Below are 20,215 nucleotides of genomic sequence, written 5' to 3'. Positions count from 1 at the left end.
GTGCCCACCCGCGGCTCCGCTCTGGGCGCGGGGTGCCTCGGGCCGAGCCGCGGAGCAGGCCCGGGGGACAGAGCCGCGGTCCCCTGCCGGGAGACGGGACGGGCAGAGAAAAGCCGGGGGGCGGGGCGGCCTTGCCGCGGTGACTCAGCGGCGCGGAGCACCGGGCTGCGACCGGTATTTCCTGTTCCCCTGCCGCCGCCGCGGGTGTTGGTGTGTGCGGGCGTGGCCCGGGGGAGCCGGGCGAAGGCACCCCTGCACTGGAGGTGCACCGCAGGTGGGGCACGCCTAAGGAGGGGGCGCGCTGCCCGCCCCGTCCAGCCGCCACCGCCCCTCCCCTGTCGTTCCCTGCTCTCCCCATCCTTCCCCTCTCCTCCCCACCTGGGGGCGAGGCCGGCACCTGCGGCTGGAGCCCGCCCCGGCGTGGCCGCGCCGCCCCTGCCCGCGCCCCGCAGGAAATCGCCCGACTCGGCGGGAGCGGCCACAGCGGACCCAGCCCCAGCCTCGGCCCTCGTCCCAGCCTCGGCCTCGCACTCGGACTCGACGCCGCCGCCGTTGCCCGCTCCGGGACGGCGGGGCAGGGTAAGGCGCAGCGCCGGGGTGCCTGTGGGACCTCTGCTCCCGCTGCCGGACCTCCTCCACGAGCAGGCGAGTATCCCCGTGGGTTATCCTCGCCCCGAATCCGCCCTCTCTGTCGCTTCCCTCCCGCCGGGCAGGTGCGATGCCCCCCGGCACCGCCTGCCCCCGCGGCCGGTGCCTCTGCTCCCCACCCCGGGGGCCACGCTGCGGCCACGAGCTGCCCGGCTTCTCCTTCTCGTTCCTTTGTGTGCTTTGGGTTTTATCGCCCTCTCGCCCGCGCTCCTCGGGCGCGCTTTGCCGCCTTTGTCCGCGGAGCTGGACCCGCCGCGGTCCCCGGGGCCCCCCGGCCGGTCCCGCGCCCGCCGCGCACCTGGGCGGCGCGAAGAGCCGCGCTCGGCCGGGGATCGGCTTTTCTCTTAACGGGATTAAGCGGCTCTCGGTGACTTTTTCCGTGATAAGTACTTTCCGGGAGAGTGCGATACTACGTGGAAAGTGGGAGAGATGTCACCGGCGAGTCAGGGTGTTTGTTTACCCGGGGTATTCCGGGGGGAGGGGGGGCGGATCCCCCGGCCAGCGCACGCCCCCGCCGTCGGGGGCTTGGGCTGCCTTTGTTGCACAGAGAATTCCTGAAATCTTTATGTTGGCACATCCCGAGTGGATTCCAGCCATGCCTTGGGCTTTGGCTAACTGGGTCAGGGGAAGTTTCGAGTTAACAGGGAACTGTAAAACAAAGAACAGGCAGTTCCAGAAGACAAATGTTTTAATTGCCCTATTAAAGTGCCTTGGCATCGGCCGTGTTTGTGGTACTGGAGCCCAGGTACATTAGATTTTCATCCTGGAGTGCCAAGGTTGATCTACCAGTGGCAGGCATGCTTTAGTATGCTTTAGTAGACAACTCTGCCCTTAATCACCCCGTACTTGAAACCTGTTTGCGTATTTTTTCCAGCATGAGAAAGCACATGCAGTTTGAACATATTTGTGTAAGAGTCATATAGCAAATCAGAAAACTTCCATGCTTCCAGTACTGCTTTCTAGTAGTTATTCACTTGATACAGAGAGAATTTCTGAATTATCTGCTCTCTAGCTTCAGCATATAAAATTGCGTCGGTTCCCGCAGCTAAGATGATACTCAAGGGCTCTTAGCCGCATAGCTGTGCTCCAGCAGAGGCTGCAAAGGTCTGCTTTGTTTTAACCTTTGCATGTAATTATCAAGGTCGCATCATTTGCAACAAAATAGTTTACCTTTTCTTTTGTTCTGCAAAGTTTTATTTTAAAGGTTGGGAACTGTGATTCACCAATAGTTGAGGGAAAATAAAAGAGAAACTAGTACGTGCAAAATGTTTCTTTCATTTGTGAAGCATTTGTCGTCTAAGGCTTTAACTATAAGCTCTTTCAGATAGTGGTATTTGTCAAGATCCACGAAGTCCCGACACGGCAATCATGTACTGGAAGGCATAGGAGGTTTGCTTGTGTTAATTTATATTAATTGAGAGATCATCAGGCTGCTTTAAGAGGCTTTGAAATGTTTTGCATTTAGTAAGCGAGTGCCACTTAGACATGCTCAGTAAGATTCATACTTAGTATAACATTATTATGAGGATTATGAGGGCTGTCATCAGGCTTTTGAGGAAGTTTTCTGCATGTATTTGACTTTCAGGTGAGTTTACTGTTATAATTGCTTCTGGACTGTTACATGCAAACGTCTTAGGCCCTAAACATTTGTTTTAAGTAGCGGCAGTGACTTCTCCTCCTTTTATAAAAAGGTGTCACTGTGGACTGGAGAACCTGCATCTAATTGTGTTTTGCTATTGCCCCTGTCTGTATCTGCTGAGGTGCTTAGTGCCTCTGCACTGGATTTTTCTGAGACTAAAGGTAAGTGTTGGAAATTAAACAGCCGAGTTGGAGTGACTCCAACACTTTGCATGAACTATAATCTAAATAGAGCTCTTCAGAATAAAGCATCAAAGTAATTAAGTGTATGATGCTTTTTTCATTGCTAGGTCCCCACTTTTCCTGGAGGAAAGGTCTTAGTGATTAATACAATGTTTAGGTAGCGGCATGGTTCGCAAAATTGGATGTGCCGTACCTTTATAAAACCTATGTGCTTAAAAGCATTAGAAAGCTCTTGGACCACAGTAATCCTCAGCTGGGGAGGGAATGGCCTAATACTCCAGGACTACTTCAAAGCTGCATTTAAATTAGAGCAAATCTGGGTGATAGCGTTTGTGTGTGTGTTTTAATAGTTACAAATCTTGTCTTTCTCCAGAACTTCCTTGTAGGAAGAAAAGGAAATCTCTTGTTACAAGACTGTTCACTTGTAATTGTTGAAATAACAGTATTTACCTACTAAGGGACGATGTAACTTTTGTCATTCCGCGGCTACGTCAATTTCATACTATTGTAGTAGTCTCGGAATTGTCATTCTAGTGACGGGGGAACAGAGCCTTACATGTTAGAACAGCTAAAGGTCTGTGAGGTTAGAGATTTTCAGGTCTGGTTTATTTTCAAATAAGTATGAAAATCATAATTGCTGGAGAAAAATTAGTTTTTTAAATTTGACAATTGATCTTTGGCATCACCTGTAGAAAGGCTGTGGATTTTAATCCCAAATTGCAGTGGATTTCTGCGAACTTTGGCAGACTTCTCAAAAATGAGATAATCTATTCGTAAAACAAATATTTATGGCAGTAAGTACATAGGGCATAATTTTGTCTTCTAATATGAGTCTTGCCGTAGTGAAGAATGTTTGCAAATGGTGTGTTACCTACAAATATTGGAGCAGTGACATGGGGATGACTGGTTTTGCATGACTGTGCTGGCATATACTCCCCAGTGCACATCATCTTTCAAAGTCAAAGGTTCAGTTTCAGTCCCACGACCAAGTGCTCTAAATGCGCTGAGAACTTATATCGTCAAAATAGAGCTGTTCAACGATGGGATGCTTTTCTCAATTATCTAAACCTATCCTCTTCCTCAGAAAGAATAGCGCTGTGTTGGATACCTATGTTTGCTCCCTTGAAAACTTTGCTTACTGCTTGTTCCCAGAGTCTTTGAAGCCTTCTGTTGCCCTCTAATCATCTTTTACCAGTACTTGGGTTATCCTGGTCCCACTTCAGAGAGTAATTTTTTTTTTTCTTGAGAGGGTAAATTATGATTTACAACCTGCTGCAATTATGTGGGTATTTTTGTTTGGGGTTTAGGAGGGTTTTCTGTTTGGTTATTATTTGTGGGGTTTTTGACTAATTTGGTTTGTTTGGGATTTCTTTTGTTGTTATTTTTTGGGGACTTGGTGTCTTTTTTGTTGTTTTGCTTTATTCTGTGTGTTTTTTGGGTTTAGTTGTGGGTGGGGTTTTTTGGTGTGGTTTTTTTATGGTTTTGTGGGGTTTGGGTTTTTTTCGGTTGGTTGGTTTTTTACCAGACAAAGCCAGCATTCAACTCTCGAGAGCTGAGGTTATTCTTTACTTAAATGTTAGATAATTTAAACAGGTACTAACTGCAGCATTGTAATTAAACAGCTTGATGCATCAGCAAAGCATACTCAGGTCATTTAATACCTTAAACTATTAATGTTTGGGTTGGGTCCTAGGTGGCTTGTTGTTTGGATTGTTTTGTTTTCTTTTTAAGCTGATTGCTTTTTAAAAGCGCGCGTCGTTAGGGGCTATCGTAGTTTTTTATTTCAAATGAGAATGCAGACTGTGTCAACCCGTTTTTGTTCCGTGTAAGATGGCCCTTGCATTTGTGAATGTATTTAGGATGTTTATGATCCAAGCTTAGTAATAACAGAGTGAGCTGTGGGAGCTCTGGTTTGATATCTGGTGCGGCATCTGCTCTGGTTCGTATTCATCAGCTGCTGGCTTTGTTTTTAGGAAACATGAGCTACCCAAGTCTTCCTGAATTTAGGTCAGCATTGTCATTGTGCTTCTGAGTCCCAGAACCTCAAGATAACGATGATTGCTAATCGAGGAAGAAAACGAAACTCATTAGTGGTCTCTTTTCACATGAATAAGGTGAAAACGACTGACAAAAATATTGCCTGATACAATAGTAGGGTCAATAAGAAGTGTGCAAGGCCAGATATAAAGCCCTATTGTTCTGGGTTTTTTCCAGTGCCTGCTCTCTTTTCATGCTTTTGTCTCTGCTTTTGTTTTGTACCAGCAATCCAGAACTGCTTTTGAGAAATTTCTTTTTACTTCTTAAAGGTGTGCAGTTTCTGGGCTGTGGTTTATATACATGTGAAATGTCAGGTTTAGGATGTCTCCTTAGATTTGGGTATGTTTGCATTGAGTTAGGCATGAGTTCAGACATATTTGGCCACTGTGGCTTTTTCCTAAGTCTGGCTCAATGATACCTCTCCCAAAATCATTGTAACTCCATTGTACCAAACTCATTTTTTGACATTAGTATTGTATTAATAAACTGAGCATGAGCTTAACAGTGCAGCCTCATCAGAACCAAGATTTCACATGTTGGTTCAAACTACGTGTTATTTGCCTTGCCTCATTAATTTTTGGTTGGGATTTTTAAGGCTTTGGGGAAAACCCATAAATCTCTCTTGCAAGTTGCTCTTAACAGCAAGGCTGTCTGTAGACCGGCTTGCACTCTCTATTCTAACATCTGCTTCATCATGTAGCTCTGGTTAATAGCCAGCAGATTTGACTACTGGTGTCTCTAGCCTCCTTAGCACAACTTTGTATAAGCTGATTCTTAGAATCTCCAGGAACATATGGACTGTTCAGGGAAGGGACGATCTCTAAGGAGGGGCCAAAAGCAACTGCAGTCTGTGAAGCTGTGAGAAAGAAATTTCCGGGTCCTCTTCCTCTATTTTCATTCCCACCTCCCACACTCCCAGTCTGATCCCTGATGCTCCTCTAACTTAAGATTTTTTTAACAGATCAAGCTTTACATATGTGCTGGTCGTGGCGCAAACAAAACATACTTGTGTTGTGGAAGTTAACAATCGACTGTCACAGTTATTATCACTTGAGCAAATGCATGTAGGAAGAGATGCTTGTTTCTTTTCTCTCTTAGTAAGAGAATTCTTTGATCTAAAGCTGTTACACAGATTTTTGTTGAAAGATAAGAAAGAACAAGATTTTGTTTTTTTCATGAGAAGGAAAGGATTTTGTTGCTGCATTGTGTATTGATGGTTTTTCAGCTGGGTCTGAAGTGACTGAAGATGTGATCCTGCCTCTGCCATCAGTTTACAAGAAGTATGCTCTACATCCAATTAACAGTGTATGACTGTTTTCATCTGTTGAGCATTAGAGCAAAAGAAAGTTTTTGCTTTGATCTCATAAATGTTTCTTCAGAGAAAAAAAGAGAGAAAAAAGCTCTGTCATTCTTCCCCGATTCTCAGAAATGCATTGTACTTTCCGAGGCATCACTTGTGTATTCTCAGTTAGGCAAATTGGGCTGTTTTCTTTCCAATAAAATTTGGTTTCTGTTCTTCCTGAAAAAATACCAAAGCCAAAAAAAAGTGGAGTAGGTGATAATTCTCCAGCAGGAAACAATGGAGAAAGGTACGTTTTAGAGTTTTTATTTGCTCTACAAAAGTCCTCCTTCACTAACAATGCATGTAGCAGCTTTGAACTTCTGTTTCTAAATAAAGTAGAAGGAAGTTGATAAACTGTGAGTCAGTCTTTCTCCCTCTAGATACCTGGAGGTTTCGCTCACTGTTTAACCGAAAGCAGTACTTGGGAGTAACTTGTGCTTGCTGTGTGGGCTTGGCTTCCCGGTGTACATTAGTCATGAGGCTCCTTTTCTAGCCAGAATTAATATGCTTTGCTCAAAGAAACAAAAGATGAACGAGGGCTGCGCTTAAAGCTTTTCAGATTTTGCATAGGACTGGCTTTGAAAACTACTGTGGGAAAGTTTTTTTAAGAATTATTTCTTAAATGTATAAGGGGAAAGTTAAAGAAATGTTGAGGGAGAAAGTGGACAGAAAGAAATACCAAAACTTCATAGGAGAAATTGTGGTAATACCGAAGTTAATGAAACCAACTTTGAGGGAAGACTGGATTTTATAAAAATATTTCTGCTTTTGAGTAAAATTGAACTGTCGTGGACTTCTACAGTCAGAAGATCCTTGAGTACTGGAATTGTCAAAAACTGCTCACTTCTTGTCTTGTTTCTTCTTTCTCAGTTCAGCCTTTACGATAGAGCTACCAAAGCGATCAGAAGTCAGGATGCCTACGGGCTTAATGACGTTAGCTGTGCTTCAGGCTTCTAGTACTACTCTGCTTTCTTAAGCTTCTTAATGCTTTGTATACAGATGTTTAAAGTTGTTGTTAAGTGATTTTTTTTTCTTTTTTGGACATGGAAAAGTAATTTTTTGTGTAAATTAATTCATATGGTTTTAATATATTAATTATTTTTCTTAAAACATCACTGCATTTCAGGCTGCTTATTCCTTATCAGCCTGCAACTATGTAGGTGAATATTTTTTTTTCTCTGACTATTGTAGTGGTATTCCCTGAATCTAAAAAATGCTTGATTTTATTTTGCTCTTCTAAGATCAGTCACATGGATTGCTATTTACTAATTACTTGAGATAGTTCAGTGTGTGCATGTGCTAACATAACCTAGAAATCTGATTATTAAACACCAAATATGGCTAATGCAGGACTTTAAGTAATGTAGGATCTGGAAATAGTTATACAAATCCTTTTGTTAAGAGCTAAATATTTTACAAATCATCTTGGTTTCTAAATAAGGAACATGCAATATCACTCCAATAGAAATACATGCCTAATGATACTAGGGAATAAGTAATGCACAGTTTACAGAGGGAGCCGTGGTCCCAGGCTCAGTCTTCCTGTCACATCTTTCTATGTTTTTATCTCTATTACTGCATAAATGCATAATATTTATACATGTAACTATATATATCTATATAGCTACATATATAAACATTCATTTCTTACTATCTAAGAAGCATTATATCAACATTTCCTTGATTAGTTTTGCAATCAACGACATCTCTTTGAATATTGCAATTTGACAGTGCTGCAGCGTTTCAGAAATGTCACCGTTACGTCTTTCAACATGTGCATCTGTCTCCACCTTTGTAGTTCATACCTGAGATCTTTGGCACACACAGTTACTTACCTCATCGCTAGAACAATTCTGACGTGGGATGTGGCTTCTGGCATCATGTGAGGCACATTTGAATGACTAGTAGGTATCATAATGGGAGTCTCTAGCTTTCTTAATTCTGTACAAGCCACGAAAAGAAGTATTTCTCCATGCCTTTTCTGAGTAGATCAGCTAAATCCCTTTTGACACTTGTAACATAGGGAGCTTTCTGGTGCTCTGGTGCTTTCTGGTGAGAAAAGTTAAGGCAAAAGCTATTTTTGTCTGTCACTGTCTAAAATGATCTCAAGTTTTCTGTGCAGATCTCTTTTATTCCCTGGATGGATTTGACAAAGAAGTTACCTAGTGCTCCATTAGCAGTTGAAAGATTATAGACAGCAGAGATTTAGCAAAGGATTAGTCAATTGGGGAGTGTGCATTATCCGGCCAGGCTTAGAACTGTGATTGTCTCTTCAATCATTTTCATTAGTGTCTTATTCAAAGATCAAATTACGTAACAATGACGTTTCTGGGGAATCTGGTAGGAGTTTTTCTTTGGTTTCTCTCTCTCTTCTACTAACTATCCAAGCCTGGAAGAGGGGGGAAAAGCATTATTTTTATGCATCAAACTTGCAGCATGTTTTAAAAAGCAGCATTTCAAATCAGTGAAGAGGCATGACTTCAGTTCCAGCATCTGCGTTTGGATGATAACTTAGCGTGGTGGAACTCTTGAGAAAGGCAGGATGCGGTACAAGAAATACATAACTATTTTAGAAGCAGCAATAGGTATTACTCCCCTTAACAAGAGAGAATTGCTTCCTGAGGGTAGACATGCAAATCTGTGGCAGCATCCAGGGTAAGTGTTAAAAAGCAATCAGTGAGTAACTATGGGAAAAATTGTGCTCACCTTGAATCATGCATTTTTAAAACTTGTTATCAGAAAGAGGAGAGTTATTCATAAAACAGGTAATCTTTTTTTGTACCTTCTGAGATCTGTATCTTCAGTAGTTGTGGTTGAACTCAGTGGTTTCATTAGAGATTTCTGCGTACTACCTGTCCTTGGCTAGAGAAATAAGTAGGAGAAAGTGTTAGTTCTAAGTGGAGGAGTTTGGTGAAGAACAGAAAGAATAAACACATGCATACTCATTAGATCAGAAATGAAATGTCTATTTTGTATTTTTTGCTTGCTACTAACCTGATGCATGCGTTTGCGTTTCCCCTCTTCTCATTTAAAAATATACATATTTTAATTTTTATCTGTCAGAGAAGCAATTTCTAAAATTAGACAAGGAAAACCACTTTTATCTGTGCAGTCAACTTAACTTCCCTGCTTAGATGCAGAAGTTCATCATACTTAGGAATACTGTTTCCCTACAAGAAGGTTTTCTTGATTTTTGTTAAAATATTAATCCAGAGTGCTTTCTTGTACCACACAACTTGAGTATAAGGCTTCAGAAAAAACCTTCTGTATGTAACTATTTCCACCAAAAAGTATGTGGCATGGAAAACGGAGTTGTCATTCTCTCCCACCTGCCCCTGTATAAATAGCACGGATGGATGGATGTCTTCACAGTCTTTCTGGTCTCGTATTTTTGTAATAAAACAGAATGTTGTCTCCTTGTTTCAGACATTGCAGAGGAGTGCAAAGTATGAGAAGCTTTTGTCTAAGACCAATTAGTATGTTTCTATTGGTTTGGAATCATTCTGTGTAAGCAAGACTTCAAAGGAGAACTTGGATTATAATTGTGGCTGTTTCACTATAACTGAATTCAGATTTATCCTGTAATTTTTCTGCAAATGTGCTTTCTTTACTGGTGAAGTAAAAGCAAATAAATGACTAAGTACCATGTGATTTATTTTTATTTTCCAGATCTATCACCAGAACCACAAAAATTAGTTTGGAAAATATACCGATGGAAATGGCTTTGCACCTTTTTATTTACACAAGTGTTCTTTAAGTTGGTCCTCAATTTCCAGTGTCATGTTAATGAGTGCTTGTAGGGCTTTTTGTTATAAACTTGCCCATTAAGAGGGATTCTTAGTGCAGCCTATTTGGACTCAGGATAGCGGGAGTCTGCTGAACTGTGACTTCCTTTGATTGTTCCATATAAATTATGTACATGCAAATATCTTTGATTTTTTTCAGCTGCTCTTTATATGTTGATAAAATGATACCTGATTTCTCCTGCTATTTTGAGAAGCTGTGTTGGGAAGTAATGATATATTCTTGTAGAATTCTTCTTTGTTTTCAAGTAGGTTAGCCTGGCCAGAGTCACAGCTTGAATCAAAGCCTCTATAAATGAAACTTATTAACTGTAATGTCTATTTTTTTGTAACTTGACTGTTTGTCTTTCATCTATTACTGGGTATTAGTCAGTATCAAAATACAAAATACACTGTTAAAATTTGTTTTTATTGCCAGCATTCTTATTCGGACATCTGCTTGTTTTCAGGGAGAGGTTTAGTTAATGTGATTGTTGTACACACTTGGAATTTTAAACTGGTTAAGATGTATTTTGATTATATTTGGATTTGCCATTCCAACAGTTTCAGAAAAGCAGAAAAGCTGTTGTCATTGGACTGTAATAGGGATCCTTTTTATGTTTTTATTAAAACTTTCAGGGAATGAAAGGTTGATAACCAGCAGTTGTATCAAAGTAAACTGAGTTGACAAAAAAAGCACTGTTCTTTTTTAGCTGCATACTGCTTATTCTATATGAATGGAATAAACACATAAATAACACACTTTACTAAGATCAGCTTATCACTCAATTTCTAGAGGTACCCAGTCACATTCTTTGTAAAAATAAAATGTTATAAAAGTGTGAGTGTGTGTGTATGGGGAAAATTTGTAACATAACGAGACACATTCCAAAACCTAATACTGAATAAAGGGTATAGAGGTCCTTATTTGTCAGCTCCTCACTGCACAAATTCCAGTGCTTAATTAAGCACTTCATTTTTCTTAAACAGCTCTTAAAACAAAAAAGCGCTTTAGTGTGATGCTAGGTCCAGAGCCAGTTTGAAAATTGTAACAATTATGCTTAAAAACCCAGATTACTGAACAAAAGAAAGCAGGTAAGGGATATACATTATTTTGCTAAGGTATTAATTTATATTTTCAAATCATAGACATTACAAAGTTAAGTTTTTTACTTTCATCTTTGCTTGGAATAGTGAGGTGATTTCTGTGACAAATTGATTTTTATAAAGTCTGACAGAGAGAAAATTATGGCAGCAGTGGTAGTTAGGTTTCGCTTGCTTGTGTGACTTTTCTGCAGCCTGCAGAACAGCATTTTGAGCACAGCCTAGAACAATAAGGCTGAAGTTTGTTTTGAATGCACGGTACAGCTTGTGCTTCTCTTTGATGGTCATATAAATTCATATGAAGCATCTTTTTTTTCTGCAACTTCTGAAATCATGCCTTGATTTAAAACTGTATTTTACTTTTAGAAAGATGCTTTTATGCTGGAAGAGTATGGGGAGAAAATAACCTTCTAGTTTCTAGGTTTGATGTCTGTCAGGTGGTTGCATTGTTGCATGTTTTAAAAAGTTTATCTGAAACAAAGTGTATTTTTTTAATATTTTAGAAATTTTAATTTTGCATTTTCAAACCTCTGACCTCATTATATTTGTGCTCAGGGAAAAGTGGGTGTCACACACAAGACACATCAAAATTTGGGCCAGACTTTTAGACAGTTAGGGAAGTTCTGCAGAATTCTTTCTGTATCTCTTTCTAACATCTCTCAAGCCATCTAGAAATAACTAATGGAGTATTAACCATTACGAAAAATCATCTGTAGATTGCAGGAGATGGTGGGAGGATCAGAAACAGGCAAACAAACTCAAACCTGCTAGAAGAATAACTACTATACTTTTCTAGAGAGGTCTGGCTATATCCTTTTTTGAAGACGGAACACTTTGGAAAAATTTTGAGGTTTTTGAGAGAAGAATTAAAATTACTGAGTTGCATGTTGGTTTGTTTTAAAAACAAAACAAAAGCCACTACCAAACCCTAACCACTAGCTTGTGTTTCTATTTCTGGCAAAAGTTCCTTCTTTATCTTAGTGAAACCATTCATTTTCTCTTTTCCTGCCAGGGCTAATCAAAGACTAGGAAAGGGGTCAGGGAGAAGGGGAGCCCTGTGACTGGGATGCTGAATGAAAGCTAACATGCTACTTGTGCCCAAGAGGGGTAGCTAAAGCCTGTTGAGCAGGGGAAGGAGGGTAGATTACACTGGGAATTGCTTTCTTTCAATCTTTTGGCAACTGAAGTTCTTAAGTTACCATCTAATGTCATTGGAGTGCATGTATCCAATTGTTCTTGCTGAGGTTATGCTCAAGATGCAATGCTGTTACTAGCTTTCCTGTGAACAGCCTTGTGCAAGCTAGACAGTCCCACCAAAACTAAATCAAAACAAAAAGCCAGATGGTTTGTGCAGAGGACCAGTGCAACAAAGTAACTATGCTTCCTGTCAATACCCTATTTCATTGGCAAAAAATGCATTGATTGCTTTGCATGTAGGCTTGTGTGTAAATATTGCTGAGCATCTCCTTTTTTCAAGCACGATTTCCACTTGATTGCCAGGAAAGCTAAAGCATGTCAAACTAAGCAGAGAAATATATTTTATCTTCTCTTTATCTTTAGGACTTCAGTGTTCCAGGCTTCACAAGCACTCTTTTGTGGTGACTTAAATGAGACTTAATACATGACTTAAATGAAACTTTGTGTTTCAGGCACCAAACTACTGCACTGCCATCTCCTTGTGAGTGGGATTGGGAGCACAGCTGTACATCAGGCCCAAAGCATCGCACAGCGAGTAGACCACGGCACTCAAAGGTTGTCATTCCTCCCAAGGTACTAGTCAAGTTGTATCAGTTAGACCTAACCATTAGTTAAATATGATGCATTGTTCTCATGTGCTAGCTAAGATGCACATTCTTCCAGCTATGTTTTTATAAAGTCGCAAGAAATTGTACTTAGTAGAATAATATGAAATTAAAACTAGCTCTTTTGAATTCTCAAAGAAACTTAAAATGATTGCATGCACATTTGCTGAGAACTTGATGTACAACAGGCCTCTAGAAGAGGAGAGGTTTCAGCAATGAAGTCAATATTCTGCTAAAGTTATGCAAATAATAATGCACAGGCCTGTACTAGTTCATCTGTAAGCTAAACATTGGTAAAGAATGGATATAATCTATGATGATGTCTTCAGCAAATATAAATATTTAGCATGGACTTGGGGATAAATAATTTACCTTAAGCACAAAGGGCAATATTCATGGGAGTTGCTAAGTGACTCAGTCAGTCCTGGGAAACAGAATAGCCACACACAGGGAGAGTTGTTTTGCTGCATATTTTCTTACAGTACATCATTAAGGTAAATATAATCCTTTTGGCATATTAACCTTGCTTTTGAAACCTTTTCTCAAGTGCTTCCAGAAGGACAATAAAATGCATCCTTAGTTATATGTGTTGATTGGACATGCTTGGCTTATTTTTGTAAGTCATTAACAGATGATGATTTTAAGAGAGGAAAAGGTTTTTATGCTGATGTTTTGCAAAACTATAACTGACTTTCATTCTTAAGATGAATAGCTATTGCTGCTTTAGTAATTTACTTTAAAATGTTCCTATCTGCTGCCCTGACTTTCTAATTTGTCATATACTTAACCAAAGGTACTTCTCTGTTTAACTTCCTGGGAGTGAGGGAAAATTTGATTTGAGAATATCAGTGAAATGTAGCTAGGCAGGAATGGCTCTGCTGAGGTCTTGAGCAGCCTCTGACATTTTCCTCAAAACAAAAACTGTCAATGGTATGGTACGCAAACTTTACATCAGGGAATGCGGATAGTTGCAAACTCAACTCTTAGCAAAAGAAACTCCAGAACCATTTATCAGCAAGGTCAAGATGGCTCTGAAGGTACATCGAGCTGCTTTGTGGGCTTCTAGGAGTTGTGGAACTGGCGAATGAATGACTGCTATGGCTGTGGCCATCTGCTTTCCACCTGATTGTTCTTGCTGTTCTCCTTTGGACTCTTGCCAGCTCACTTTAGTCATTTGCAAAAAACATCACCCAAAAGTGGGCATTAGTAGCCTAGCTGGGACCTTGCTGTTTCTGAACAGGGCTGCAGAACTGCTTTGTTTCTTAATAAGCCCGTCAGCAGGAGATCTGCCAGTATAAATAGGATGGGGAGAGGCAGAGCTTAGTTTTCGTGCTCTAAAGAACTAACTTGGCTGAAGAACTGCTGTCCAGAGCTTTGTTTTTCAAATTACCCTTATACACAAGGAAAAAAAGCAACACATCTTTGTGTATGTTATGTCTTGTGTAATCTGCATATTCTTTCACTTGTTTTTAATAAGCATAATGATCTCCATGAGAATGAGATCTTTGGTTTTTTATTGTGTTGTCTTAATTAATTTGAGCCATAACAGTTGATTACCATGGTAAAGCTTTGATGTTGTAGGGCTTGACTTCTAGCAGATAAATAGCTAAAAGCAGAGGATTGTTTCACAGCCTTGCCAGGAGTAGTCAAGAAACATAGAGAAGAGAGGAAGGAAATGAGATGTAAGCAAAATGAATGTTCAAGCAGAATGTGCCGACTGTTTAAAATGAAAATGTTGGGGTTGGGGAAGAGATTTCCTAGCAAGTGTTGATACACATTTTGTATGGTGTTTGGGGAGAAAAACAGTACACACTTGTGTGGCTTGGATGTGTTTAAACTACGTTGTTATTTCATTCTTTAGAATTATGGTGCTAGTTTTTGTAGCTTCTTAAAGAAGTAGAGGTTGAAAGGCTTATGCTAAGGGAAGTTGTTTCAATTTGCGTAGGCTGTAGAGGAGGGGATGGGTGGGGGGTTGTGTGTGTTCAAGCAGAGTCACTGTTAAGACCCTGTTTTGCTCTCTAGCAGTAGGTCAAACTATTCCATTTGCTTGCCTTACTAGAGTAATTTTCAAGGAACTGCAGTGTAATTTAAGACATTGCTCAGATGAAAATGTGTTTAGAACAAATAGACTGTATTTCTTTTTTCTCAGAACTATAATTTTTATTAACTATTACCAAACACTTCTGCATATTCTCATTCTGTTTTATTTATCCTATGAATATGCTATGCATCTGTCTTTTCTAATTGCCATATTCTTTGCAAAAAGAAAGTAGAAACAAACAAAACAAATAGTCTTCTGGTCTAAAGCAGAACAAACTTGTAGTGTGTGGGATCTAGTAGAACTGATGACTGTCCAAAACACTGAGGAAACTATACATTACATTGCATTATAAAAATATAGATATTACTGTATTTCATACTGTTAATGTCCAATGCTGTTCCTAGCTGTTCAGCTTGTAACAGTGTGTTTCAAATTCTTTTGTGAACTTGAAATTGAATTTATGATTGGCTTAGAGCAGTACTTCCTCTTGCTCTAAATAATTCTCTACATTGTAAAATTTTTAGCAGTTTGAGGTCTCAGTAAATCTCTGTGTCTAGCTTCAAAAAAAATTAAATATTCTGCTTTTCAAAACATCAAAATAGGTCACCTTGTAAGTGACAGAGGATTTGATACCCCCAAAAAAATATGTACAAACTATGGGATGTTGTGTATGTTGGGCTCTGTGTTTCTTCCTGGGACATCTGTGCTTTCTAAAATAACAGCCTTAATATTCCTGCTTTGAGATTTGCAAAGTGTGTATAGCTGCTCATCCTTATACTAGATCAGAGAGAGCCAACAGACCCAGCAGCTGCATGCCAAAATCTTTATGTTGCATAATCACAAACTGTACTTTGGAAGTGCAGACAACGGGCAGGATAATAATTGCATCATTCTGCTTTAAGCTGGCACTTGTGTCATGCAGTAACTCCAGAATGGTAGGATAATTCAGGTGGAAAGGAACCTCAGGAGGTTTCTTGTGCAACCTCTTGCCCAAAACAGGGTCATCTGTGAGATCAGAACAAGTTGCTTGGGGCTTCACCCAGTTGGGTTTGAAAACCTCCTAGGACAGAGACTGTACAACTTCTCTGGAGTGGGCCCATGGTTTGTCTGTCCTCACGGGGAAAATTTTTTCCTTTTATGTACCTCTGAACATGTCTTGTTTGAACTTTGGCCCATTGTCTCTTATTCACCTTGCACTACTGCTAAAAACCTGGCTTCATCTCTTCAGTCTCATCGTGTCAGCCCCAACGGGCTGCTGCTGAGTGTCCTGAAGCCATCCTTCTTCCAAGCTAAACAAACCCAGCTGCCACAGCCTCCTCCTGCAGAGCCAGTGCTTCAGCTCCCACCATCTTGGTGACCCTCCACTGGACTCACTTCTCTACATGTGGTAGCAAGTGCTGAGATAGTATGCAAGGTGTCTCTCCTCCAGTCCCCCCAAAATAAAGATTAGGATTACTGTGCCATATATGTGACAACCCCAGTGTAGAGCTGCATGTTTGAACCGTATGTGTGGAGCTCCTGAGCAGTTCCTGAGAGTCAGAGGTCAGCTACCTACACATTCTCTAATCCTGAAGGTTGAATCTGTTAGGGCCTGACTTACTATATAAAGAAGCAGACGTAATTGGATTTATGAATCATTTAAGTAGGACTGGGCTGACTGATTTGTGTGATTTTGCAGGCTGATGACAAATGGCAGTCTAAAGAGATTGCCTGGAAGGGAAGGGGGAAAGGCTGTTTGACAACATGGTATTTTTAGAAGCTTCTACAGTGTCTCTCATGACAGGATCATGAACACTTGCTTAAAAACAAGAGCAAAATCTCTGTTCAGATAGTTCCACAACTGGACTAGCAGCCTACGTTCCCAGTATCTCTTTCTGAAATCAGTTCCCAGCTCTTTAAGGAGGTTGCCTTTTTGCCATGCTGTCTAGCAACACTACCAAGTATTGAACTTTAACATTCAAAGAAACAGAAAAATAATAGATTGTCATAGGGGCAGGTTAAAAGGCTTGATGGTGGAGAGGAGGCGGAGAGAACCTGAATCACAACATGGTTCCTTCAGGCAAGTTACAGAATAGCCCTACTCAATTGGCTAGAGTAACTGTGAGGGCAGCTGGCTGTTTTAAATGTGCATCTTCCAGTGTGGTGTTAAATGGGTGTTCCCTCTGTGCATGCTGGAAGTGGCATAACTGCTTCATTCACAGTAGTGTTAGATAATTTATGGAATACGTCCTAGGTTTTGCATGACTCAGGATACAGCAAGTGATCTCTCTAAACTAGTGCTACATAGACCATGGATTCAATCTGATTGTAGGCAAACAATGTCCCCTTGGTTACTTAAACTGAAAATCTCAATGGGAAATGTAAGTTATTTGCATGTTTTTTATAAAGTTAATACCAATAATCTTTCTATTGAAGTTAATTTTAAAATTCCTGTATGCCTACATAACATTCCGTGAAATCCCCTGCAGATGATGCTGCTTTGTAGAGTTATTGCAGAATAGCTGGTCCTAAATACTGCAGAGAACAGAGCTGCAAATGTGTAGCCCAGTTCATATAATTTTAACATGGTGCTGATACCCAGTCTTTACTCTTCATGATGCAGTATCCCTTGCAGGACTGACTACAACTGGACCTGTGCCTCCCATTTCAGGGGGAGATCAATGATGGAAATGTGCATGCAGCCATGCCTCCAAACACTCGGGGTGCTCAGGGACCTGCACAGGCACATCAGACCATTTGGCTGGGGCTCCTGGCCCTCTTCTCCTTGTGTTGCTGTGCCAAGTGAGTTTTGTCTAGTTTATAGGTATTCTGTATTCACACTGGAAGGTCTTGTGGTGTTTCAGAGAAGATGAGACAGGAGAGGTTATACCTAATGGTAAACAATATACTTGAGCTGCAGGTTAGGGGTTTGGTTTTATTTGGCTTACAAGGGAAGAGAATAGGGATGCTGTCCTCCCATGGAATAGCTGTTAGGTGAATACTTTGAGAACCTGCTCCCCTTTCTCCTACCACAAGAGGCAGGTGCTGGAGGGGTTCGCACAACTCTCATTGCTGTTTACACTGGTATCCTTGCATTTGCTGTTTAGCTGGCAACATCTTCCTCTCATAAGGCCTTTCTGCATATCCCTCTTGGGAGGACATCTTGGTCAAAGAACAGGCCTGAAAGTTTGCTCTTGGTGGTTGCATTGCAGGATAAGAAACCTGGCAATTGTTACTACACTGTTTCTTACATCAGTCCATGCCACCTCTATGAGCATCTGGGCATTTGGCCAAGCTCTAGAGTGAGCATGAGTGCTAGAGACTGCTTAGTGCTCACATTTGTAGGCTGGTATGGGATGGTTCATATGCCCATTGTGGCAGAGTAGCTGTTTAGTTTGAGAAAAAAAAAAAAGAAAAGAAAACAGGAAAGGATTAAAAGTGAGAAATTTTATAGACAAACATGGAAAATATTTTGATAAGCCCACATGGATTATTTTCCATCTATTACTGCAGGAAACTAAATAGAGACAAACTGATAGGTCCTTCCCAGATGGTATTTTATGGTAAGAGATTGAAAACCAGCCTATCTGGCTTGTGTAACTGTGGTGAGTTCCTGCATCTCTGTTATGCTTACCTCAGGCTAGCTTAGTGTGTTAACCCTGCTTGTGCCCTACAGCTCAAGGAAGTGTAGCCTTTGTTAGTGATAACACATTGTGGCTCTGATGAAGCCACAGAACATGCCAAAAAGACCTGTTAGGTCAAGCCACAGCTTTTGTCTGGAACACAAATAATCCTTCTTGGCCTTAGACAGGATAGGCAGACCCTTAGATTGCTCTGACTGGCACTGCCTGCTCTCCCCAAGAAGTTGTGTCTAGTAGGGGAATCCAGTGGTAGCTTTCATCTTTTGCCAGAATCTGTGTGGAAGGAAGCAGCTTCAGGAGGCTGCTGCTTTACTTTATGCTGCCACAAACTTTGTTGTATGTGTTAAGAGATGGCAGTCAAAAGATCTAGTGGCTTCTCTTTATCCTGCCCCACCTCATGTCTGGGAAAAGCGCTTCTTGTCAAAAAGTATATTGCTGTCCAGCTTAAAATAAATGTCATTTTTGCATCTAAAACTATTAGTTGTCTGGAGCAAAATCATGTTATTTTATTGTGTCATGTCATTTCAACAAGTACTGGACATTGGATTTCTCTGCTAATGCTATAATGTAACATTCTGTGCTGATGGTGTGAAACAGTGCTCTTTGGAAAGCTGCCTCCAGTTTGCAGAGGTGTGCACTGGGTGTGGAGACTGACAGTTGTTTTGCCTTGCCATGCTGTATCTCATGGACAAATTCTTGATGCCAGAAGCTATCACAGAATTCCATGTGTGTGAAGAACCTGGCCCTCTGTGCTTTGTTTTCCCAAGTGCACCTGACTTTAGCCATATGTTGGATTGCTAGTGTTGCAAAAAAAGTTGTATGGTACCACTCACTTGTAAAACTGAGAGGAGGAACAGCATGAAAGAAGAGCAAAGTTCATCCTTTGGCATTTTTTGGCTTATTATCTTCAAATTTGAGGGTAGGTTATACAGAGTAATGGGCTGTTCACTTTTTTTCTTTTTTTAAAAAAAATTGGCTTAAGAGTTTTTCCCTTACAGTTGGTTCTTATTCTTAGTTTCTTCCTTCCAAGAGTTGATTCAAGTATTGCCTCATACCCCCAAAATAGCATAAAGCCAGGAAGACAGCAGCACTTGGGAAAGAAGTCTCTATTTCTGAATATAATGTGGTTGAATTTCTGCCCATATCGTGTTCCTTAGTGCTTTTAGTGACCACTCATTTCTGCAAGCTCTTGAGAAGAGTTAACTCAATAACGTGCTTTTTAAAGAATATGTAATTACACGCCCAAAGCAAGCAATTTGGTCTCTAAATTAATAGCAGTGGTGTGGACTTTCGAGACCGATGTGTAAGGTTGTTAGGTGGTAGGAAGGAAATGTGACCAAGGCTGTGGACGTGAGGAGTCCGTCCGCTGTGTGGAGGCTTTCACATCACGTCCTCCTAAAAACACACTGACAGAAAAGGTGGACGTGACTGGCGCATGTCTGACAGAACAGGGCTGTGGATACTGTCCGAAAGCTTCATGACAGAAATGCTGCCCGGGCTTGGGCCACCGGCCCCCATCTCTCCCGTTTATCCTGTGACAGGCGTCAGCTGCTGGCCGCTGCCAAGGGCAGGAACACAAGAAATATTTTTGTAGAGGCGGAATAACAATTCTTTTCTTCCCAGGGAGAATGGAAGTGTTTCTTCGCCTCCCCGGGGCGTTTACAGGCATGATTGGCTGGCGGCGGGGGCGGCCGGGCCCCGGCAGGACAAAGTCTCTCTGTGGAGGGCTGCTCAGAGCCGGCTTTGTCCTGCCGGGCTCCGGTCGCCCCCGCGGGGCTCCGCCGCAGCCCCTCGCCAGCGGCCCGGCCGCTTCCCTCGCGAGGCGGAGGCGGGAGAAGCATTCCCGAGGCTGCCGGGACTGACGGCCAGCCCCCGGGGCCGCGGGCCCGGCGATGTTACTATGGGAGCGACGCAGGGCTCCGCCGGGAGCGGCCCGCGGGAGCCCGCGGCGGGGGCGGAGCAGGTCGGTAGCATCCCCTCCGCGCTCCTCCTCCGGCCGCGCTCACCCACCGCTCTCG

The 20,215-nt window shown here is 41.6% G+C and overlaps 1 protein-coding gene across 4 annotated transcripts in view; it reads left to right on the top strand.

The window, feature by feature from the left end:
* Positions 1-20,215, top strand: part of TJP2 (tight junction protein 2) — a 63,257-nt gene continuing 43,042 nt past the window's right edge. Inside the window, exons 1-2 of one of the 4 annotated variants that reach the window (XM_063423943.1) lie at positions 624-645; positions 12,384-12,504. Coding sequence is in view for 2 of the 4 variants with exons in the window: in XM_063423939.1 (XP_063280009.1) it covers positions 8,391-8,503; positions 12,384-12,504 (234 nt within the window). In the remaining 2 variants the exon portion in view is untranslated. Of the gene's footprint in view, positions 646-8,286; positions 8,504-12,383; positions 12,505-19,982; positions 20,161-20,215 lie in introns of those variants that run through there. The other 3 variants (XM_063423939.1, XM_063423940.1, XM_063423941.1) reach the window with 3 other exon arrangements.

The sequence above is a fragment of the Prinia subflava genome, chromosome Z (genome assembly GCF_021018805.1).
Source record: "Prinia subflava isolate CZ2003 ecotype Zambia chromosome Z, Cam_Psub_1.2, whole genome shotgun sequence".
Lineage (NCBI taxonomy): Eukaryota > Metazoa > Chordata > Aves > Passeriformes > Cisticolidae > Prinia > Prinia subflava.
The sequence above is the reverse complement of the archived record's forward strand: the minus strand, read 5'-3'. Positions and strand labels throughout refer to the sequence as shown.